The following is a 25,506-nucleotide window of genomic DNA, read 5'->3' on the forward strand; positions in this document are numbered from 1 at the left end:
CAGTAACCTGCTTATTGAAGAAGAAATGAAGGGAAAAGCCGCATGCACAAGTGGAAATGACAGTCCCATCCATCAGAGAGGGGGCTGGATTACTTTGGAATAAGGCAGTACTGGAAAAAGGGGAATTCTCCCAAGCAGTTTGAGTTACTCATTGCAATGGGATTAAGCTATTAAATGAGAATACAGGTTTGCAGCTCTCTAAAAATGTAATTTTTTTTTCCTTATAAATACTACAGAGGTCCTCCTTTTGCTGGAACCTCTACTGAGGGAAATAAATCTGTGTTTTCCCAGGACAATGGCATCAGTGAGACTGTTTTCTGAGTTGGGGGGATAAGATGGGAGGATGCTAGTAGTAACTTTGCATTAGGTTCTAATCTTGCAGTATGGATTCTTTGTACTGCATTTTTGATGCAGACTGTTCAAATCCTCAAGCTGCAGAAAAGTTTCAGCCCTGAAGAGTGAGGGGTTAGATCCAAATTTCAAGGGCTGGTAATCAGATAAAGAGAACACAGGACAAAACTCTACAGCAATGTTTATCTGAAACAACTGTTTTCCTTCTCAAGTCGTCTCATTATAAAAATAACAATACAAAAACATTCCTTCCAGATAATTTACTTCATGGATAAACCAGCAGCTAAGTGAAGCACAAAACATGTCTGTTCTCAAAAGTAATCAGAAACCAGCAGGTCAGTAATGGACCATTTAGCAACTCTCACTCTGGGGCCTTGACACATACCAGATGACATAATTTTATTTTCCTCAGTCATTTTCTGTAGAAGAATAAATGTCATTGTTATAAATCATCAAAGGAATTGTTGTCTCCTGCTTTCTGTTCCATAACTGATTTTCATAAATATTCTGGATTTATATTCTATTCATGAGGATGTTTGGGACATTGGCATGTTGAAGGAATGCTCCTCCTCCTTGTACAGAGCAAACAATGCCATTTTAATGCTTGTTTTGTCAATATAATTGTGAAACTAACATTTGTCCATAAATTATGCACAAAAAATTATCCAGCTGTTTTTAAATTTCGGCCCCAGAACTGAAATATTGCTAACACCACCAAAGCCATTCAGGTCAGGCAAATCTGTTTGAACTGATCCTTGGTAAACACTTGAACTGCACCTTCAAACCCAGAAGAGTTTGCTTAAATTCTCTTTGTATTTTTCCTAACCACTTTCTACTCCAACTTGAGAGCTAAACTTTGGCTCATTTTCAGTGTACTTCGATCACATGAAGGTTTTGTACCATGGTTTAGTCAACAAACATGATCTGATTGTTTGTTTGCTTGAGGCTCCTTTCTTTTTTTGTCCAGAATCTCCACTGTCACTTGAGCAGGTTGAATGGATATTTGCTCTGTGCTGTTTATTTTCTAACAATATCCCAGTGCAGGTAAAGAAACTTAGTTCTATGCAATTCTTTTTCGTTTGGTTTGCAGTAGACACAAGTTTGCTTTCTAGTTAATTATTTCTAATCTTGCTGGGCAACCTCAGAAATAAAAGTAACAAAGCCTCCTGAAAGTTCAGTTCTTGCCACTGTGAATAGCATAAATATTTTCCATTAAAGATACATATTTGCAGGATACATATTTCCACTGAAGATACATATTTGTGATTAGTTGGTGTACAAGGGGTTGTTGAGAGCTGCAAGGCATCTTGTCTCCATCTTCCAAGAGAAAAAGGCCCCAGCCCCTGACCAGCAAAGGAATTCTTTCTAAAGCCAGCAGCTAAGAGCACCCATTCCCCAGGAGCAGGTGGAGCTGAGCAGGAGGCACCTGACCACACCCAAGTCCTGGAATTGCTTATGGAGTGGAATCCATTGGAGTTACTCCTATAGGGCTGCATTTCTGCTACATCCTAAATATGGTATCCTGTGTTTAATATCTTAAATCAACCTAATCACACTATAAATGGATTTGTAGATAAAACCCAAACATGTATTTTAGCAAGATATCTTGTCAGGTTTCTAATGACAAGATCAAAACCAAAGCAGCTCCAGTGTCTGTCTTGAAGACATTTTCTCACATACAGGTCTGAAGTAACACCCCAACCACTAAAACTTTGAACTTTACAGGAACATCTTATTCCCTAAATAGTACCCCGAAATCTGGATGACTTCCTTTGGCTTCAGCTTTGACAGTATTTTTTGACTTCCTCCTCCCTCTCCATGTCAGCAGGAAGCTTTCAAGGATTAGCTCCAGCTCTGATACAGCACTCCTTGGGACAGTCCCCATGTGTTGTCTTCCTGAGAGGAAGTCTTTTGTATGGCAGCTTTAACGAGGTGCATTTGCAAATGCTCTCCTGACATGGCCCTCTAGCACAAATTACACCCCACAAAAGCATCACTTGTGCAATAGTTCTGTAAAACTCATTATCTTAAGTGTGGCTTTTGCTTTACATGTTGTTAACATGGTTGTCAATAGCCAGTAGCAGATGTGGTGTTTGCTGTCAGATTTAGGGGGTTGCTGTGTAACAAATACCATTGCTTAAAGCAGATGCCATCATAACTGGATCCAGATTACAGAGGACTAATATCATGACAGTGTAATTTCCATTCCTGTTTTCATGCATCCAATCGTGCTTGGCTTTTTATACAACCATGGCACAGAGCAATATTCTGAAAATTATTTTTCAATGCCTGATGAGCATTTTTTCTTAGATGTCCTAATTTTGGGTCTTTAAGAAGGTCATATTTATGAATTCCATAATATTCCCAGGAGAATCAGATTGATGAAATTATTCCATACTTCATTTCTAAATGCCAGAGTATGGGCCTGAATGCTACTTCTCAACAGCTTACATATTTTACAAGTGAAAAACCTGTCAGTAAGGTTCAGTCTGCTGTTCACATCCTCTTCCAAACCACTAACACACACTGAAATAACATGCTGAGCCTTTAAGGTCCTTCTCTTTATTTAGAGTGGAATTTACAAGGTTAATAAGGTGTGAACATACCACAGAGCAGTATGTACTTGACTTGATAAGATTATGCTTTATTTATCCAGTTATTGGCCTGCCTTTAGAATGAGTTTTCCTTGAAATGAGGCTCAATTTGACTCTCACCATTTCCCACAGATCCTTCAGAGAGAATTTACGATCTTTAGGAAAAGGGTTTCCAGGCTATCTTACAAATTTTGGGCAATGTCTGTGGGCTTATTCTTTCTTTCAGAATTCTCTAATGACTACAGAAGATCAAATTTAGAGAAATATTCCAGACAAGGATAGCAATTATTCCCAGTGGTATGTTTAACATTTTTGTTCTCGATTCAACAGTTGGAGGCAAAGGCACTGCCTCTGTTTTCCATGAAGATAAGTTCATAGCCTATCAGCTCCATTAATACATATTTTAGATTTTTGTCTGAAATACAGTTTCCCTTATCTCCTCCCAGTACTTCTAGTTCTGTTTCCTTGCACCATGGTAATTGGTCCCCAGCTCCCCTAGGCAGTTACACTGTCACTTAGTGATGGTTTTGCCTACCTTCTAAATTTCTGGACTGATTTAATCTTTACATGTCTCTTCAACTCTGCAATCACTTCTGCTGATGCTCTTGAACATTTCTGTAGCTGTACCTTCCTCTGACCTGCACCAGGTGTTGTTTCACCAGATCAGAGATCACCTCCTGATTCAGATTCTCTGAGTACAGCACTGCTGTTTGGCTTTAATAATGTATTGCAATTCAAATTTAGACACATATTTCTGTCTGCCACCATCCTTTGCATCATCCCCACTTGACTCTCTCAGTTAAAGAAAAAAAAAATCACATTAAAAGATTCAAATTTACTTTCAGTTAAAGAAAAAATTTACCATGGAGAGATATCAGTGCAACACAGCAAACGTCAGCTTCCCAGCCTAAAACTGAATGTGCCATCAAAGGTAAACCTTAATTAATGTGAACTCTGACAGACCCTACCAAAAGTCTCTTCTGGCAAAACCAGCTGAGAATCTGTCCCTCATCACTGCTGCCCATTCTGGGACATTTGTGTTTCCTCTGTCAAGCAAATGAATATTCTAAGTACCTGTAGCACATATTGGAAAGCACAGTTTGTTGCTTTGGGTTGTCACAGTTTCAACTCTTGGTCTCTACCTTTCAGATCTGAGCCTTTAAATCCCTTCATTTTTTTCTTTTTATGGAAGGAATGTTTTTTTTCTCTTTGCGCTTTATGAGCTTTTAAAAAGTCTGCACAAACATTTTGAGCACTGCAGAATTAAAGAGAAACATCTGCATTATGTTTTACCTGCAGTTAGAAGTTCAAGCTAAATCAAAGCAGGAGTCTCTGAAAGGTCCCTTCACCTGGAACCTCCTCACCTTGCAAAGGCTGCTGGAAACTTATTGCTATTATTGAGGCCAGCATATTTAAACATTTTTTTTCATGATTTATGTGCTATATTTTGCCTTAGCTCTGTGAGAGGGAATAGCTGATTTTTCTGGGCACCGTGCCCAGATTATCTTTAATTTTGTCTACAGATTGTACAGTTTCCCAGATACTATACCAGAGATGAGCATTTTATAAGTTAATAAGCCAATAAATAAAATCTGTTCTCATGTCTCATGTAACAACTGGAACCTTAAAAGCCTCACCCTTTTTAATAGAAGGTTTTCTTTCTTACAGTCAGTAAGTAAAAACATATCAAATCATTTTGAAGTGATAAAGACAAATAATTTCTAGGATCCCCTTAGAATTACTTTAATTTTCCCTTTAAATTGCTTAAACAAATAACTAAAATAAAGGTTTCACTATTGAATGCATTATAAATAAGTTACATTAAGAAGGAATCAGATTGGATTCCACTAATATATTTTACATAATTTTTCTATTTTTGGAATAAAAAGAGAAAGAAAAACTTACTGTGTATTCTGATTTCCAATTGTCCAGTTGTAAAAAAAAGAAAGAAGAGAGAAAAGAAAAAAAAAAAAGAAACGTGAAATAAAACAATGATGCAAGATCCTTACAGTAAACACACATTAGTAATAAAAGGATTGTGTCAGATCATCTGCAGATTTATATTTGACTAAAGTCTAAGGGACAACAAGGGACACAAATCAGACAGAATCCAAGCACCTGATGTTTTCTTTGCAAGCAAGAAATTGCATAAATACAACACTCCTGTTTTTACCTATCCTTAGCTTATAATCTTCATTTCCTGATGCCAGTAAATATAAGGTGAAAAATATATCCAGTTCCACAGGAGTTAAAGAGACTTGGTGCTTGTAGTTCAATATGTAACTTGGAGCTTCTGAAGATAAACTAAACCATCCCCAAACCACAAAGCAGCAATCATTTCTGCCACATTCCTTACCTGTGATTGTGTAAGGATAATAATTCCAGGCCTTCTCTGTAACATAAAATATTTTGGGAACAACCGCTCTAGCCCAGCTAGGCAGTTTGCTGAAAGTAAAAAGAAAATATAAAATTAGAATATCTCATGACTTATGATTTATATTATTAGAATGTATTATGACTTAGAATATACTATGACTATTTCTATGTGTATTGTAGAAATGAGGATATTCCCAATGTGCCCGTCATTTGTGAGGTGTTTGTACCCAGACTTCTCAGGAGCATTTTCATTTTCTGCCTCAGCTGTGCTCTCCTCACAGAGGGAGCAGATCGGGGCCAGAGCCACAACCTTCGAGTGGGCTGAACTGAGGCTGCTCATGTTGGGAATCCATGGCCTGGATGGAACCTTTGGCCACACTGCACAGGTGAGGCCAAACAAGGTGTCCCGGTGGCACCGTGTGCTCAGCCACAGGGAGGCACTCTCTAACAAGAGGTCAGGAGGAAATGTGGGATTTCAGTCCACTTCGATCCCGAATCCATTATTTCTTCTTACAGATTCTTTTTTCTTCCTTCGTGTTCTCTGCCAGCCCTGAAACCTTCGTGCTCAGCTCACCTGGCATGCAGCTGTTCCCACACTACCAACGCCAATTCCTGAGTAGGAAGCTTTTATATTAAAATTAACAGATCACTCAAAACACCTCGTGAGGCTGGTAGGCAGCATTAGTCCCATTTTGCTGATGGGAAAAGTAAATAACAAAAGTGAAGAGAATTAATGGAACTGACATTACAGCTCAGAGCTCGTTCTGTCAAGAAAACTCACCAGTGCAGTGGTACAAAGGCAGCAGAATCAGAAATCAAAGACATAGATGCACCATTTGAAGGGATCATTAAAGGGTAATTGAATAATACTATGGAAGGGTGGCAGCATTTTTTTACCTTGGCTCTTGGATTTCTCATTTCCAGCACTCTGGTCACAGAGGGTACCAAAAACTGACGAACAAAGGAATATTCAAAAAAGGCAAGCTCACTCTAATTCATCTTTCAAACCTCTCTTAATGACTTCAGTTATAAGCACTGAGGGTGCCAGGAACAAAGATGCAGAACTAGTTATTCCAAGGACAGCAGACCTTGGACACCACAAGTATCCCTGTACTTGGGGGACTCAGTTCAAATGGTGTTGGTCTGGCAAAGCACTGAGCAGAGCACCCAGGCCAAGACTGAATCTGTACTGAACTGCAGAAGATGCTTCCAAACCTCAATCTCCCAAGTGTAAATGTTTGAAATAGTTCTGTTTAGATAACTGTGTGCAGAAAGTAAATTAACTTTCCATATTAGCAAAATTCTGAAGAAAATATATTTGGGATCATTAAGGCTTATTTAACCATGATCTGGCTACATATAAATATTTTATTTGTGCAGAGGCAAAATGCAGATGTTGGTACATTATCTACAGATTCAAAGCCAAGAGCATTGACTTTTGCTCTTTGATGACATTGCTCAAAACTGGATTATTTTCTTTACATAAACCTTTCTTGTGTACAGACTTTTAAGCAGTATTTTACATCCTGCATAATAGACTTCCCTGTATCAGATCTTCTGTTTATTTTGTCAGCCTCTGTCAGTGTTTTTACGAATGCTTCCCTTACCCCTGCTAAACTTTACTCTGATGCCTAAATTATAAATACCAGAAGATGCAGACTTTCAGCTTCTGAAAACATTGCTCCAGCAGGAGAGAAGAGGCAATAAATAATTCTAAATATAACTAAGGTTATACTGACACTAGAAAATATACATCTGCTCTTTTTTTTGTTATTGTTGTTTTTAGCATATTTGCCTGTCTACCTATCTTCACCAGTACAGAACATCCTGAAAAAAATAACTTTATGAGCAAAACACAGATTATACTCAGAATTGCTAGCAAGTCCCAATCACAGACACACATGAATTCTTCCAAGGTCCACTCCAAGAAAAGATATTATCTCTATTTCAGCAGCACAGGTGTGAGGATCACATTAGTTTGGTTGTTTTTGTTTTGTTTTTTTTTTTTTTTTCCTTATTTCCTTATTTCTCCTCTATCCAGATGAACTTCAGTCTCAAATTTCTTTAAGACATATTAGTTCAGATCAAAATAGAGGAAAGCAAAGTTTGTTAGGGCAGTGGGCCCAGGCAGAAGAAAAGCTGAAGGAGAGAATTGTGCTGGGGGAAGTTGTGTTCCTCAGCAAGGCAGGCAGAGGAGAAGTTTCCAGCACATCCTGTATGGAAGCACATCATCTTGAGTGAAATCCTCCAGAGACATCCTGGCCTCCCAGCAAAATCCACAGCGGCCTGACAACATCCTGATCCTTTCCACAAAGCTACAACACTACTGCAATGTCTGGTGGCATTGTGACACCACACCCAGATTCAAATAGCAAATCTGGTGATGGAGGAATCAGACTTATCAGTCAGCTCAGTGAACCTGACTTCAAATATCCACCACAGCTTTAGGTAACTGTCCTGAGTTGTTGTAGGCACAAAGATCTGCTTTGTCAATGTTTGTACCCATCTTTGGCTAAGAAATCCTGTGTTCCATTGCCTGCACTACCAGGAATCACGTGCTTCCCATGTATAGTTTGTACATGGCTTCTAGGTTCTTGTGGTCATTCTGAATTGCCCTGAAGTGGCAATTCTGAATATGCTCTTCTGTGCTTAAAGCCTTATTTTTGACATGCAGGAAAGAAATACCCAGAAACATTTTTTAAAAAACCCACAACTTGTGGGAGCTTTACTATGGGAACACAAATATTGATTTTCCCCAAGTCCTATATCTAGCCTGTGAGAGAACACTTACAATCACAATAATATTAAATTTTGGCAAGATATATGTTATTGAACTCGTGTGTGTGTGTGTGTGTGTGTGTGTGTGCAGCATCACTGGTGATTCAATTTGTCCTGAATTAAGGTTAGATATGTCAGGTTTGCAGTGCAGGAGGAACTTGTAATGTAGAAGCAATAGTCTCAGTGTTTGTATGCCCACTTCAAAAATGCTGCAGAGCATAAGTTTAATACAATGAAACAGGCCCAGGGGAAAAGAAGAACTTCAGGAAAGCAGTGATATTCAATTAAACCAGTAGTAGTAAAAAACAGATTGTGCAATATATCTCATATTGCACAAATATATATCTCTGAACATCTCCAGCCTGTGAGTAGAGACATTGACCTTCTATTGGCAGTATCATTTCAGCATAGGAAGACAAACACTTCACTCTGAGAAATGATGGAACTTCAGGGAGAAAACCCCCAAATTTTCCACCATGTCTTTAAGCCTAATGATCCAGGAGGCTGACATTGTACAATGGTCATTCATAATGTTAATTAACTTTGCTGAGGCAGAATACAGTCAGCAAAAATGCTGGCTTTGTGACATAATTATGAGATGAGAGAAACTTAAACCTTTTCAATGGTTCAGTTTTGTTTTTCTTGGAGGTTGAGACTTTGCTGGTTTTGTTGTTTAGTTTTTTGGCTCCCCCTCCCCAGCAATTTTGGAAAACAGAATGACAAACAACTAAGTGTAAAAGAAAACAAAAGTTCTGATTTTCAGTATATCCTGAACTCCACGTTATAATTCCTTCTCATGGAGAAGATGCTCTAGAAGGAATAATAGCTAATTCCTCTGTTCCAAGCCACTGATCTATCCCACCTCCCCATGGCTACCAGGAAGCAGCATGTATTCATGTGAACATCTTTTGAAACAGAAAGGCTGTTGCCTGCATTCCTTGCAAATTTTTCTTACAGTCCATGCTGGGAGAAGCAGTTTTACTGCACTTGCCTGTTGAGATAGACTCGTTTTTCTGTTAGCTGACCATTGCCATGGTTGGGATCTTCATAGGGCTCATTCTGCACCACTTCCACACCCTCCCCTCGGTCACTCTGCTCATGGCTGTGCTTGCTGATCATGTACAGCTGTCCAATTCTGTACTGTAAGGCAAAACCAAGAACAAAGTATATTAGTTTTATCTTACACGTGTTCAAAAACCAATCTTAATCAATGATACAGAACTATGTGTAAATAAAAGGTAGTTTAAAGGTGAAAACCAGTATTTTTGGGGTCCTCCCATTATCTTATGAAGTCCATGGCATCACTTGTGGAAAAAAAATAATAAAACCTGTGTGCATACAAATGTAAAGAATTAGGCCAGTCCTCTATTATTAGACTTTGTATTTGTAAGTATATTAGTGAAGAACTAAGTAAACAGTTAATCTAGTGCTTCCACATGCTGAAATGTAAAGGGACTTTAAGCAGCAGGTGAACTCTAAAATTCAGTGGGACACAGGATTCTCCTGCCCTGCCAACACAATGAAGTCCTGCAATATGATTTGGGGTAACTATGGCTGATCCACAGAAACAGGAGCACTAGCTCTTAAGAAAAAAACATATAGACTCCAAGTCCTTGAGAAAGGATGTTAGAGTCACTTGGCAATATTATTAAAATGCATTTAAGCACTTGAATGCTCATTTTTCTATAGACTCTCAAGTAACTTAGGAAGCCAAACACTGTGAGAATTGGCCCAACTTTGCTATCACTGAAAAACAAATTGTTGCACTTGATTTTTTTTCTCACTATGTCTTGTATCTGCATCAGGGCTTTTGCCTCCAAAGAAATCTAACAAAAATACATTGTTGAACTTTCATGAACAAAGGTTTTAGAGTAAAGTTGTACTTTCCCAATCATATTCTGGTCTGAAATTTTATTCTCAAGTCCTTTGCACACTCTTGAACATACCAGGGTTCTTCCAACCCTGATAGGTCTCTGGACCTATCCAGTTTTCTTGATTGGACACCTCTCTCCCTCAGAGCAATTCGTTTAGGCATATACATGCTAATCACTTCAATCACATCAATCCCCCTTCATACACAAAGAACAACCTGTTAATTTAGAGAATGGCTGAGCTACCACACAAGCTGCCAAGTACTAGCTCAGCATAAGCAAACAAAAGGCTTGTGACAGTCTGTCCTCAGAAAACTCGATGAGATTCTTGTGGTTATTGCATATTATAACAGCAATCCTATCACATACTTTAAAGAGCCCAAATCAAAGGAACAATGAGCTCAGAAAAAACCCCAAACCTTCACAAACCTTATTAGCAACTGGCAACAAGACAGTCTTACTAAACAAAATGATAAGGAATAGGAGGATGGAGGGCACTCTATATTAGTTCCTCAATTTTGCATAAGCCCAATTTTTTCCTCTACAGCAACAGGCCACAAGAAGGTAAGAAATTCAGAACTTGCATCTTGATTTAAGAGAGTAAGTCCTAAAATTGTTTTACTTGCTAATCCACTTCTCTGCCTTTGTCTCTACTGAATGCTTTTTCTCTATCTCATCGTATTTGAACATTTTGTCCTAATCTCTAAGGCTCTGAAGAGCTGCAGACCTCACACATAGCTTTTAACTAGAACCATGACAAATTGTTTTCTCTTTTTCTCTAACAAAAATGAATGTATTGGTGCACAGTGAAGGCAAAGTTTATAGTACATTTGATTTGACCAATTAGTAGTTTGAAAAAGAGTAAATTTCAGGCACACAGAGCTGTTCTTCACCTCTGAAATCAAAGCAACGCACTTAAAAGCTGAATACAAGTTGAGAAGAATGCTTTGCCTTTAATTAGATGTGTATCAATTAGACCACCTGGGAGCACAGACTTCCTGCCTGTAGAGTGATAAGGATGGCAGAAAAGAGGAAAGGTGATAAGGTTCTTATCTTCTAATGGAAAGGAAGAAGCCAGTAATTTGTATCCTGTGGAATATGAAAAGGTTAGATGAGGGGTAGAGAGAGGAATTACAGTTTGACATAAAGTCAATATTTCGATCATGATCTCTATTGGGATTTTTGTTATCCCATAAAGTTATGAATTTTAGTTGCCATGGACACCTCTGGAAAGTGTTTCATAATTGCAGATATAAATTTCCTACGTCCACGTAGTTCTTTGCAATTTTGCTCTCAGTTTTAATGGTCAAATACAAACACCTCAGTTTCTGTTGGAAATGTTGGCTCAGAAATATCAAGATGAATGCAGCTGTGGGGTTGTACTGATGCCTTCATTTGCTCCAGCAACATGAACCAGAGATACCCCCACACCACCACGTTTTGTTAACAGTGGTTGTTGTTCTTTCATGGACCCACCCCACCATAAAACGCTTGCGAGATATCAAATCCCAAAGACTGTAAATGAATCTGAGCAGAAGTTTAAGGGGGCTAAGCCTTGTGCCCACTGCACTCTGCAGATGGGGTCACTGCTGTCAAAGCAACTGCTTTCCAGATGCTGCACAGTCAGTGCCTAAAGGAAGGTTTTCCTCTGCTGAGGCTCAAAATCACACACGTTCCAGTCATACCCACGATCTCACAGAAGGTATCCAGGCAGCCCAGCATGGTGCCTCCCATTTGGAAGATGCTGAAGGGAACAGAAGGCACCACTGCTGGACAGCTCTCCTGCAGGAACCCCACTGCTCCTCGCCTTCTGCAGGCGATGACTTTCCATAGCTATGGATCTGACACCAGCCCAGTAGAAATACCCACCTTCAAAGCCAGCTTGAATGAGGCCCTGAGCTGCCTGGTCCAGGGAGTGACATCCCTGCCCACGGCAGGGGTTGGAACAAGAGGAGCTTTGAGGTCCCTTCCAACCCAGCCCATTCTGTGACCTTTCACAACGACTGAAGTGGCCGGGCAGTCCTGCTGGAAAGCAGCTGCATTCAGCAAAGAAACATATTTGTACATGTACTTTAAAGTAGCTAACTTAGCACTCTGGTGTGCTATTCATTTATTTCTACCTACTGTACAAAATGTTAAAATCGTTCTAGAGCAGAATGGAAAATGTTAACTTCCAAAATAATAGTACTTTACTAAATCAGAGAGCGCACAACTATTATTTCAGATAAAATAGCATTTTTTTCAAGTGTATGTTTCTATTTACATTAATAAAATCCAAGGCAAAGATGTGCCTTTTAGAACTTGCTGGAATTTAAATGCCTGAATAAAAAGTCACAGCTTTTTCTTAGTTCCTATGGATATTGTGGAGAAATAGCACTTAAGAATCATTTCACAACAGTAATTGATACACATTATTCCTGCAAGGGTAAACTGATGTGCCACTACTATTTATGTCGCTCTATCACAGTCTGAATTTCTGTGTTCTTAGCTGTAAGATAATTTTCCAAGACCATCTACTGTTTCAACGACTTCAGTAAAATTTCACACAATGGCACCTGATATGAATTTGGATCTGGAGCAAAACTCTTTGTAAATTCTTCAGTTTAATAGGGGAAAATTTATTCAATATCAGAGCAAGAACTTCCATAAACAAATGCACAGAATGTGGAAAAACAGCCCTGATGTTTCCTAAGCCCTAATGAGTGAGACTTTGTCTCGGTGGTGACTTGCCTGCTCCTTCAACAGGCAGATGGTGTTTGCTGTTGGGATTTAGTCATACAAGAAACAAGGTTCATGCTAGCAACAGCATAAGGATGGCCAAACTGATTTTGTTTAAATTTATGAGTGAGACCAGAAGCACTTTTATCCCTCAGATAGATGGAAAAAAAAAAAAAAAGAAAAAATGAAAAAAATTTAAAAAGGGGTCCACCCCACCCATCTTTCATTTGTAGAGCTCCCACCATCTCCAGCAGGAGCTGCACAAGAAATCTTTGTACAAACATGTCTGAATTTTTTCAGCCTGAATGCCTATTGCTCAGGTTTTGATTTCATGCAAGTCTCAGAGTACAAACTTTCAAACTTCAGGTGGAATATAAAAAATAAAACTCTCTCAAAGGAGAAATTACACCAAAATGATCTTGTATCTGAAATTTTCATACTGCTCCTTGAAGTTCTTATCTGAATGCTCACAGAAAATGTAACAGATTTATCACTGGCTTCATCTTATAATTCTCATATTCAAAAGAATGGTAGAACACTTTCATCTACATTTACTTTTCTGTAACAAGAATAAACCATCAGGGATGGTGCTGCCATTTCAATTTGTTCAATTTTTTGTTCTAAGCCAGTAGTGAGATCCCTTCCTGCAGAGAGGAGCTGGAGTCCAGAAGACACTGAGTGTCTTTTCTGCCTGCTTAAGGTAATGATTGTTTGGTGAGCTGCATTTTGACAGTGGAAAGTATTTCTCACACAGGTTCATGCTAAAACACGCCAGTGGCTGCTAGTCCTGTTCTCAGAAAACTGCAAAAGTAAAACAGAAAAAAAGAAGAAAAGCAGCAACTAAAATGAAACAGATCTGTCCTAATGCACAAAGGCAACTCTGAAGGTTCAGCCCTGCCTCCACTGATGGCAATAGTTCTTTTGTCATTGACCTCAATTTACTTAAGATTTATTTCTAGCAAGAAAATACAATGCATCAGCTTCATTATAAGTTATATCAGTCCAGCTACACTGAAACCAAGGGCATTGATTATGGCAAAAGAGTAGCAATTTTATTAAGGAATTCTGATTTATAGAGTGCTGTCTCATTCACAGAAAACAATCTTAAAATTGATTGATACATTTCTGATCTATTTTTAAGTCTTAATCTTTGCAAGATGCTCTGTGTGCTCCTTGTGAATGTGTCCCAGGACTTCGTTTTATTTTTTTTACTAAAAGCATTAATAGGAGTATTATTTATCACTTTTCCACGTTTTGAATTATTGAAAACAATTGCTGATTATTCCTCAAATGACCACCATACGACAAACGTGGTGATCCCCAGGTAAGTTACTTGTCCAAACATGCACAGCCTGTCACTCCCAGCAATCTCCTCCCAGCAGTTTTACAGAGATATTTTACCTCTGGAATAAATTGTTTGGAAATGTACTTGCTTGAGTAAATATCTTTGTTTAGGAGGATACACTGAGGTTTCCTATTGTGTTTGTTTTGATGTTCAGGGCATTGTTTTCAGGTCCTGATCAAGACATAAGCCCTACACTGCTATAGATATGAAAAGCTTCCACTTAGATACTAAACACAGGCAAAGAAAGTATTAACCTTATTTCATATTTGATTAATTGAAACAGAAATTAATACATCAACCTTAAAAAAGATGTCTCTGGTAGAGCAGGGAATTTAGCCTCAATCTAGTGATTCCAGCTCAGTGCTGTTACCACAAGACACACCTGTAATTTCTTTGTAATTCTTAATGATAATTACTGAAAGAGAAGTGGTTTCTCTAATCTCCCCCACTAACTATAAATCCTTCATGTTAGTATTATTAGACATCATTCCATCTGGAATGGTGAATCCTGATGCATCCTCATTCCCTCATGTGTGGGCAATTACAGCCCTGGCTGATGGAGCGCTGAGGCTGTGTCCTCTGATCCCCAGACTCCTGTAGGTGATGATTCATGGCTATTAACAATAATTTCAGGAACTCTTTTCCATGACACAAGCTCCAGCTTCTGACAAAGCAATTTGTTTGCCTTGTTATTAACATTCCTAGATTGGTTTTAACAAGAATAGAGGAATGTGCAGTGTGCTGGTATTTGATTTTTCATGTATGGGTGGGTTTGTATTGGCTCCTCCTTGGCTGCTTTTGGAATCAGGAATTTCGTTTGGTTTGGTTTGGTTTCAGCTGGGGCACAGAGCCACTACTTTGCAAGCAGTGGAGGTGAGTATCTCTTGATTACCACCAGCTCAAAGTTTTACTGCAGGACATTGCTACACAGAGAAATCAGTCAGACTTGTTACCACTGCAGAGTAAGAAAACTTGCCACTGAAATAATCCTTTTTTCCTAGAGAGGCAGAAAAGAAAGCAGAAAATAAATGAAATGTAAATTTGAACTTGGAAGTCTCTCTTATGTAGCACAATTTACCAGTGTGAAAATAACGGTTTATATTTCCAAAATAGTGATTTTCCTGGTAAAATAATGACATTGTGGGCTAGGGTCCTGTGAAAAGAGGACTGCTGGGTTCGACTGCTTGGGAAATTCTGCAAGGAAAGCATGAATAGTAAACAGAGAAGGCAAAAGGGGCTGGCTCTTACGGCCCAGTGCAGTGCTATGCAGATTCCCAGCCTGCTGACCTGACCCTAAATCTCCTTTAGCCTGGCCAAACAGCAGTGTGGAGCCTGCATTAATACATTGTTTGACTTCTTGTTTCTAAGCTAAGATGTTTAGAGCAAACCAGGCACCTTTGCACTGCATTCTCTTTGTCATGTAGAAACATCCGAAGTGCAAAGAAGTTTTCATGAACTGGTACTTTAAATGGCTGTCCCCGAGGCACAAATATGAGAAAGTAGCTCCAGGAGGAAAGGTAGGCTTCTAAATTACTGTCCTCAAAGGGAAATCTGTTTTTATCTATACAAATGATCAATCAAGGAATAACACCAAACATCTAGGTCCTAAAGTCTAAATCTCAGCATAATTCACTGTAGTGATTTGAGGCCCCAGCAAATCATGCAAATTATTTGGTGGTATAAATGTTACTCCCTGCAGTAATATATAAAGAATCTGACCAGTCAGAGTTTAGAGTTGAGCTTGAAATTTTTCTTTCAACTAATTTCTGCATGCATCTCTGAATCACAAAGCACTACACATCTGCTGACTTGCATCAGCAGTATTCTTTACTGTTACCCAAATTCATGGGAACATGCTTTTGTAGCCTCACAAACTAACAGTTGCAGAAGGAACAGTTGACTTTTGCATGCTGTGAAGTGCCATTCTTACTGCTTTCATGTTTGCTTTGCCTTTTCAAGGAAGAAATTACATCCTTGAGATCCTTTATCTGCCTAAATTCCCGTGAATGGCAGTTCAGCAATGACACAATAGATGTTGAAAGTCAGTATCTTCCTCTGGTATTTTCAGCTGAAGCAACATGGCCCACTCTAAGTTTACAATACCCTGGGACATAGTGGCTTACAGCTAAACAAGATCTACTGAAACCAATTAGAGCAGGTCTAGATCTCTGCTTAATAGGTGTACAATGGAAATTAAAATAAATTAAAATTAAGCTGCAAATGTTCAGCTTTCATGCAAATGGTTTGCCAAATATAGCTCATGTCCTGTTCAAATTGTAGTCATTTTATGCTTCTAGACCAGCTGTGCTATTGAGAAAAGCCAGCTGTTTATCTGGAGTGTACAAGCTCATACAATTTTTAAGAATCAGTTTTTATTAACAATATTTTACAGTGAGTCAGCTGGTTACATTTTTCAAGCATGTACACTATGTGCTTTGTACATAAATACTGATGATATTCTATTATGTAGATTTATCCATGTATTTCCTGCAAGGAATGCAGATACATTTCCGGAGGCTGTCTCAAAAGTCCTCTGTGCACATAAAGAACAGCTAAAAGGGACTCACTGTGTGTCTTGAGCAGTCTGTCAGTGCTGCACACTGACCACTCTCCACATCTTCTCAGCCCTGTTTATGACTACCTGCTCTGATTGTCTGCAAACATGTCCTGCCTTGATTCCAGCTTCCTGCTTTTCATGCAGAGTTCACTCTGCTTTACAGTGCACAATCAGTTTGATAACGATCAAACATTATTGAATCTTTTTCTAAGGCAAAAGCATATTTTATTTGTTTGTCACAATTCATTCATGAGATCGTTGCTAATTTAAAGCCTGAAGCTCAAGGAGCTATTCAGTAAATATCTTAAAATTTTAACTTAGAATGCAGTAAAATGAAGTAAAACTGCAACATAATTTTTGTAGAGGTTACTAAAGGTTTCTCAGTGACATAAACCTTTTTGTTGATATTCCAGGAAAACACTATTTCCATTTCAGATATTTCAAGAACAGTCAGAGTGGAAAAGCGAGGGCATTCTTCTTGATCCCTGTCACCAATCTCTTCCCAGCAGCAGGCACGAGCCCTGCACGTGGGGTGATACAGGACTCTGTTTCACTCACAGGGAAATGTGACATTCTCCATGGCCCAGTGATGGTGATGGAGAAGCTTGCTCTATTAAACCTGACAGCAAAAGCTGTTACATGTTTTTTCCATTAAAACGAACAGGATTTGTGGGGGGGGAAGAGAAGAAACTGACTCGTGTGCCCTGCATATTAAACACATATTTCAGCTGGCCAGAGCTGGGATGTGCTGTGGCCAGCCAGCCACACAATGTGTCAAAGGGCTGGGCTGCAAAGCTGGCTTTGAACAGGGAGGTTGACTTCTGTGAAGTGCAGGATTTTAAAAATTTAGTTATTTTAATTCAGTTCAGTTTAAGCTGGGAGTATTCAGAGTTTCGTATGTCCTTTGACCCTTTCAAAATTCAATGAAGTGCAGAAATAGACTTGAGAGTTAGGTTTATCTTTAACTATAAATGGACCAAACACGTGTGCATCTATTCATGCTTTTAGAAATGATTTTCTCTTTTTGCATGGCTAATGGTATTTGCTTAATGTTTAAGTAGAACTTCTTTCCCCTCAGGCTCCTTTTCTCTAATTACTCTTCTTCAGTAATTACTCATTTTTACGACTTGAAATATCTCTCTCACGCCAACACCATCAACTTTCAAGTGCAGAGAATTCAATGCTTTCAGAAAAAAATTTGAGTAAACTTTGAGTTTAGAAGCACCAAAGAGACTACAAAGGATTCCATAAACTTTGTCAGAATCACAGGAGGGAATAATTCTGCAATTACATTTTTTGGCAAGCAAGTTCCTTACAACGCATTTTAGGCAATATAATTCTGCTTATAAATATGGAAAAATGAGAACTTTCTTAGTATGCACAATCTACAATGAATAAAACAGCATCAGAATTTAGTACTTAGTAGTAACAAGCTGAACAAGACAAATCCAATCTGCGTTCTGATATTTTATTCAGAAGAAAATGAAATTTTGTTTGCTACTTACAGTGAAATAAAAATATATTCACAGTCCAGAATATTTCATTTTATTATCAGAAATACTTCATCCTACTTTCTGATCTTCTAAAATAAAACTGACTTCAATTAAATTTTTAAAATGCACTTGTTTTATTCCTGCGTCCTGTAGATAAAAACAATGTTATAAAGAACCCAGTGACTGTAAATAGTTGAGGTCACTCCTGCATCTCTACCTCTAACCCAGGGATCAGGATGATGGAAATATTAAGGTTACCTGAAGTCATCTGATGGAAGGAAGCACATGACAGCAATTGCATAAGAAGGAAATTAAGACATACTTTCCTCCCCAGATTTTTAAGATACACTGAAGTCTCAACACTAATACTGAAAGAAGATATAAGTTTTCCATTTTAGTTAATTAGAACAAATATTTGCAATTTAAGTACCTACTCTATATATCTGTGACAAAATCCCCCCATGCTGAAATGAATCACTACCATAGGAACTTACTACTTTTGTACCTGTGCCTCTGTTACATGCACGAATCTGTAACAAATCTTGGGAGGACATTTAGGGGAGAAATCTGCTTGCCTGATACTGACTTATGGAAAATCAAAGCTGCAGCCAAATAAACTCTTGGGCAGGAACCTGGGTTTTGCTGCAGAACAAAAAGCAGCTGTGACATCTGGGGGTGCACACGCTGGAGGTGTCAGGGTGCTCACGTGTTTGTCTAGAGTTAGAGCACACAACCTGTCATTTCAAACTTCTCCACCTTGAAGGTGCAAGTTCTCTGATGATGTACAGCTAAGCAGAATTGCTGCCTTCCAGCACGACGCAGAACAGCAGCTCTTACGTAAGTATAAGCAAAATTTCCAGGAAGGACCACATTCCTGACTGAAAACTTCCAGAGCAGACATTCTTTCCATACCACATGTAGACTAAAGGGAGGATGAAGGCCAAAAATTCCTGACACGGGAATCTATAGGCTTAATTCAATTTTATCATAATCCAGGAATGTGAAGCTGTATGTTCTCCAGATGTTTTTGCCAGATGGGGCCACAGCATTAGGCACTCCACCAGTGCTTATCTGGTTTTAGTGTTCTGTAAGGGAAGTCTAGAACATTACACAAACACAGCATTTCCTCTGGGACAGAACCTGGAAACAGTGCAGAGGGAGGTGCAGGATTTAAAACCTGCAGATTTTATAACCAACACAGAAGAGTTACGTGGGTTCATCATACTTAAGAAGATTAGAGAGGGTGATAATATTTGGGTAAAATGGAATATAATTTCTCAAGCTTATACAACAAATATATATCTCTATATTCCACAGAGCTACCTGCAGTCTGATTGTGCAGGGGCTGTAAGACACAACTGGCAATTTATCAGCTCAGATATCAGAATCTGAGAGAATCCAGTGTGACTAAGGGGGCCTTGACCATGCACCAGGGAACAAGAAAACTCTTCTAGGACAGATATCCTTGCCTTACCCCTTTGGATATCAAAACCAGAAATAATGATCACTAGGAACGGCAGAGGAATGAGCGGCTCCTGGTTCTGTGCTGGACTGTGCAGCCTTCTTGTACACCATCAGTAACAGATAAATCAGTTTCTCAATACCTCTAAGTGGGACTACCTTTCATTCCGCCATGAGAATTTTGTTTTGTGATATGTCCTTTTGGAAACTTCTTTGTACTTGGAAGTTTCCAAAAGGCCACCTCAGCTGGAACAGATCCTGTTGAGTCCAGTGGAAAGCCTCTCCTGTTGACTGCGGAGAGCTTTGTACGTAAGTGAACAAACAGCCTTCCTGCACTCCCTTCTCCAGTTAACCACTTCCTCATTAGTTAGAGCCAGCTGCGTCACTTGGAACCGATCCTTTGGGTATAAGAGTTCATGGTGTACTGCAGCACCAGGGAATAGAGCTGAAAGCCATAACAACAAAATGCATAAATAGATAAGAATTCTGTATAGAGAACCTGGTTTTCTTCCTGCAGTCCCTCAGACCAGCACAGTGCTCTGAGACAGTCATGGGAGCACTGTTTACGTGAGTACTCCAGGCTGGAATCTGCTAAGACACATGTTTGAAATAGAAAACATGTAGCTCAAGGACTTGAAGTGCACACACCCTGTAAAAAGCTGGATTTGGAAAAAATCAGAGGATTAATGTAAAGCATTCTGCTGTAGACTTCAATAATTGACAAAACCCTAAACAAAAACCACACACACACAAGCTGAACAAAAACATCTCCTCACCAGAGTCTAAAAATACAGTTACAAAGAGATCATCACTTCCTTTCCTGCCACCCAGGGCCTTCTACTCCCCAAACGCTCCTGTCATTGCTTCACACTCAGAGAGGAAGTGGCTCTCAGTGCTGCAGCAGTGGCAACCCAATGAAAGCTCTTTATCTCCTCCATTTTTGATTTTTTTATAGCGTGCAGAAAGACCAGACAGCAAGACCACAAACTTGTTGCATGGCAACACAGCTTGACCTTCTCTATTACTTTTCATAAAAATAAAGAATTCAGACAAACTTAGAGAATTCTTTGACATATGTCATGTGCCTGTAAATTATTCCTTGGAAAACACAAAAAGGTATAATTACGGAAAAAAGATGGAAGAAAATATTAAAACATGAATGAAATTCACTAAAAATGTCCATGCCCAAACAGGTCTCACAGGTTGGTCAGTAATCTAATTTTAGTCTAACATACTTTTAAATGCATGTGGTTCAGTCAAACATTTATATCAGTACATGTCTGCATTACTTTTAAGTTGAAACATTGCCTTTATAGGGGTTTAGATAATTTCTACTATTTTTACAGGCTTGTGATTCTGAAACATTTTTATGACAAAATTTTTTAGTCTAAACACTTTATGAACTCTCAGCTTAACTAGATAATGCCATGCTTTAATGGGAATACTCAGGGATTTCTCCAGCAGCTCAAAGGCTGGGTAAATGCCAGTTGAAGAATTTCCTCACTAACAAATCAATCACTCTTGTGGACAGTTTCTCAGATTTGTTTTAAATCTCTCTCCCTTATTTGAAAACTTTTGGGGTGGGAAGAGAGGGAGAGGATGTCGCACTGCCTGGTAGGTGTTACCAAAACAGTGAAACCTCTAACATGTGGTATTTCATGCTGGGCCTGGGAGCTTGACTAGGAAGATTTTAGCAAAGTAGTTCAGGGAACAGCTTTAGTGGGAGCTCATGGCAAACTGTTCCTGCAGGATCCACACTGTCACTTTCCAGACACTTGTTAATCTTTAGAATATTCCATTCCTCCGTCTCTCACATTCATTCCCAGAATGAATACATATAAGGAATGTTAATGGTTAATTATCCAACCTGGAAACCTAATTTTTTTTTTCTTTCTTTCTTTTTCTTTTTCTTTTTTTCTTGTGGTTGTTTTGCCTTGTGCTCTCTATGGACTGCAGGATTCTCCTGAGGGACAGATAACCATCTGGGCACTCTGAATTCCTCACTGCCACGGCTGAACTGTCTCCAGCACCTCAGACACACAAATTAAAGCTACACAGTGCAACAGGGCAGAGCAGGGATATTCCTCAGCTGCACCTTCCTTGATCCTCAGCATCTGATACACCTACATCCCAATCTTGGATTAGCAAAGCCACCACAGTCAACCAGTCTGAGCAGTGCTTCTTTAATACCTTATCCTATTCAGGCTGCAGACAATTAGTTAAACCCAAATAAGTTAATGCATCTAATTCTACTCCTTGATTGAAAGGATGGTAACGAGCAGTTTGCTGCCTCAACTGGTCACAATTGTCACTGCGAGGCAGCCGCCAGTTTGGCTCTGTGGGAAGCTCACAGTGTCACTTCTGCTGGAGCCAAGTGGTCATCTTGCTGTGAGCACAAATGCTGGCAAGTAGGGCAATATGTGGGAAGAATTCTGGCATTCCCAGTGGGATCCATCAATGCACACAAGGTTTATGTATAAATTCTACTACCTACTATATTCTTTATACTCTGTATACTCTAGTTGACCATACTAAACCTGCCATGTGCCCATTCTCTTGTGATTCTGAGTTAGCTCTACAGCCACCTGATATAATCTGAATCATCAATAACTCACATTAAATAAACAAATAACACACAGAAATGAAGTTACTTTAGAAAAGAAAAAGCACTCAAGATATAAAATAAAATAGAACATATAATGCAGTGGTCTTAAGAATAAGTAATGCCAAAAAGGGGGTGGAAAGGAAAAAATCAAAAGAAACTTTTTTTTCCAACTTGTTTATTTAAATTTAAATTGCAAAATGAATAATTACTATTGAAAAATATTTAAGGTGTTTAAAGTGAGGCCTAAACACAGAAGAGAAGTTAATGTTGTAAAAAAGCTGGTTTAGGGCAAGGAAAGATGGAAGGTTGTATTCAGGGCTGCTGGATGACAAGTGCTTTCATGTCATTTTCCCATGGCACTTAGTGGCATTAAAACTACAGAATCTGGCAATCATGACTGATTATTGCTTTATTTTCTCATTCTTCCAATAATTTCTAACACACAAACACATAATGACCATCAACAGAGAGTACAAAAGCTTAGATCCCACAACCAAACAGGGCTTTCAAAAGGGCAAACTGTGTTTAATTCAATTGGTTTTAGTGACGGGTCAGGGCTCTTCTTTCACAGCTCAGAGGATTCCCATTGCCCAGTTCTTCCTGAGCTACTGAGAACAAATAAAAGACTTGCATTCTAGCACCTGAATTACAGTGAGTGGAAGAAAAAAAATGAAGTATGAATTTCAGCCTTGGGTTCATACAGTATGTCCTATATTACCTGTCGATGCTGCCTTCATGAAGGCCAGAAAATTCCACATGGAGCAAATCTGCATCACAGTTCCCACCAAAGGTACAAATCCCAGCTCTCATGGCAGACTTCTACCATCCTCTCTCTCTCTCTCTCTCTCTCTCTCTCTCTATATATATATATTTTTTTTTTTTTTTTTTTTTTGCAAAATCAGAAATAGAACAAGGATGACTATGCAGCATTATGGATCATTTATGGATCTGGCTCTTGGTGGCCTCCTAACAAAATTTAGGAAACTGCTTGAGCAGCACCAAGCACAGGACTGGTAGAGAACACCGTGACTGCAGGTGACTCCCTGAAACTCACTTCATTTTTGGTGCCAGAACTCACAAACTGGAGACTCAAACTCTCATGTAGCTGCCTTAATTTGGGAAGGCTCTTTTTCTTAAAAATAGACCTTCCATTTTTGCTCTCAGACCTGATGTGTGCTACAGAGACACAACACACTCTTCTACAGCCAGAAGGTTTGAATTTGAGGCCTGCTATTTATATAGTTATTCCAGTTCTCAACTGTGCCACAAAGCCCTGACAGCCCCAGCAATTCAACAACTGACTTCCCTGACATAAAGACAGCCAGGATGGCTAAAGGTCATTCATGTCAATAAATACCTATGAACAATCAAGTTTTCTTTTTTTTTTTTTTTTTTTTTTTTTTTTTAATCTGTGGGCATGAAAGGATAATTCAGTAATTTCATTACAACAGGAAGATCAAACTAGCATTGGTTTTCCACTTACTATTGAAGGCAGCCCTGCAGGGCTGAAATATTACACCATTCCTTGCCATTCCATTTTTAGTTCCTTTTCTTTCCTGTCCTTTTCTATCCATTGGTGAGATTGATATCACAAAACTCTCAGCCTTTACAAAATGGATGCTTTTATCTTTGCAGCTGAGGTGCCTGTGAAGTCAGAATGATGTGAAAGGTTTTCTGCATTTAGTACCTTTGCCACGTGAGTAACTGCAGACGTCACTGTGGTGCCACTGTCCCATCTTTGTGAGGACACACATTTAGGGAAACAATGAAGCACAATATGCACTTTCTCAAGTCTAGAATTGCAATCCTGAAGGGAAACTTGTAGAGACACGCTTGCCTCTCCACTCATCCATAGACCAAATGTTTCCTTAAGGCCAGTTGAGTGACATTTCTTCTTCCAATGACAACAGAAGGAAAAAGTGACATTAAATGAATTCTCAGTTACTGTTGCGTATCATCCTCAAAATAATTTTCTACACATCACAACAACTTCATTGGAATTCCTAAAATTGCAATTGCCCCTACAAGAATTCAAAACTATGAAAAAAATGTGATGTTTTTAGAAATAAAGTGAAAGATAGAAAAAATTCATCTCAGTCTCTCAGAGAACACCATCAGCCTAAAGATTTGTATGACTAGTTATTAAGTGAGAAGCTCAAAGAAGTGGAACTGCCTTGAATTTTCTTGAAATGAAGGATTAGATGTGGCTTTGAAGGTTATATGAAAAAGATGCTGAAAGAAGATGAGTTTTAAGAGCTATCAAATAATTAACCTGTGAAACAAGATGAAAAAGATAAAGAATAACACAGACATGGACTGCAGTGTGAGCTCAGTGTGGGCTGGCTCGTTGGCTGAACTGCTCTGTGCTCCCATGGTGAGATTGTTTCCAACACTCAGGCCAATGTTTGCAGGCAGGCCAGGTGGAGATAACCAACCCAATATTGCCCTCAGGACTGTCCCTATTCTCTTAGCTCTCTCTTAGCTTTTCTTAACTATAACTTCTGTTTTATTACTGTTTTTTGGAACAAAAGATAAAGGAGCTTATAACTGAAGCCAAGTACCCATTCTCATCTCCTGCTGATCTGTATTTGACTTGACAGCGGCCACTGTCTTGCTGAATCTGGCCTGAAATATCAAAAGCAGCTGGCAGTTTGACTTAATCCAGTCTTGCTCTGACAGTAATTCCAATGAAGGCACTTTAGTGCATGTGTTGTGTATTTACTAGCTGTCTGTTTATATTGCTAACAATGATGTTGATACTGCAGCAGGTTATTGCCAGTTAAGTAAAACACAGGTTTATGTTATCATCAACTGTTTCTTTTAACACTGACATAATCAGTGTATTGTGTAAATATGTAGTGTTATTTTTCTGTTACCAGAATTGTATTTAAAATTCATGTTATCAGTAAAAGTAACATTAATATGAAAATGAACCACTTACATTGAAGAGATTTGTATCTAAAGTATGAGCAGAGAAAGTAACAGATGACCAGTCATTAACTGGCTAACAACAGCCAATACAAGAGATTCTTCTCTTGCTGGTAAAAACTCCACTGAATTTTAGTTGTATGATGTTTTACTGTGTCTACTTCAGGCTCAGAAAGCCACAATGAAAATGGCTCTGGAATGTTTCAGTTGCTGGTAAAAATAATAGCAATTATTAAATAAAAATGATTCATTGTATTGGAAATAAATGTCAGATTTTTTTTTTTCTTTAGAAGGCTCTTATGCCTACAGGGAGCTAGGAAAGGAATTTGAAATTCAACAGACATGTAGTCTTTGCATAAATACTTATGCATGAAAATCCCTTGGCTAAATAGAAACCTTTAAATTTAAGTCTTTGCAAATACAGCTCCA

General features: G+C 38.7%; 1 protein-coding gene across 1 annotated transcript in view; it reads right to left on the reverse strand.

The window, feature by feature from the left end:
* PITPNC1 (phosphatidylinositol transfer protein cytoplasmic 1) overlaps nt 1-11,545 on the reverse strand; it is a 40,392-nt gene extending 28,847 nt beyond the window's left edge. The window contains exons 1-4 of the mRNA XM_053995132.1: nt 11,291-11,545; nt 9,091-9,239; nt 5,302-5,390; nt 4,851-4,858 (exon numbers count right to left, since the gene is read on the reverse strand). Coding sequence (XP_053851107.1) covers nt 4,851-4,858; nt 5,302-5,390; nt 9,091-9,239; nt 11,291-11,380 — 336 coding nt within the window. The 5' untranslated portion in view covers nt 11,381-11,545. The remainder of the gene's footprint in view (nt 1-4,850; nt 4,859-5,301; nt 5,391-9,090; nt 9,240-11,290) is intronic.
* Between the last annotated feature and the right edge of the window lie 13,961 nt (nt 11,546-25,506).

Source organism: Vidua macroura, chromosome 19 (assembly GCF_024509145.1).
Source record: "Vidua macroura isolate BioBank_ID:100142 chromosome 19, ASM2450914v1, whole genome shotgun sequence".
Taxonomy (NCBI): Eukaryota; Metazoa; Chordata; class Aves; order Passeriformes; family Viduidae; genus Vidua; species Vidua macroura.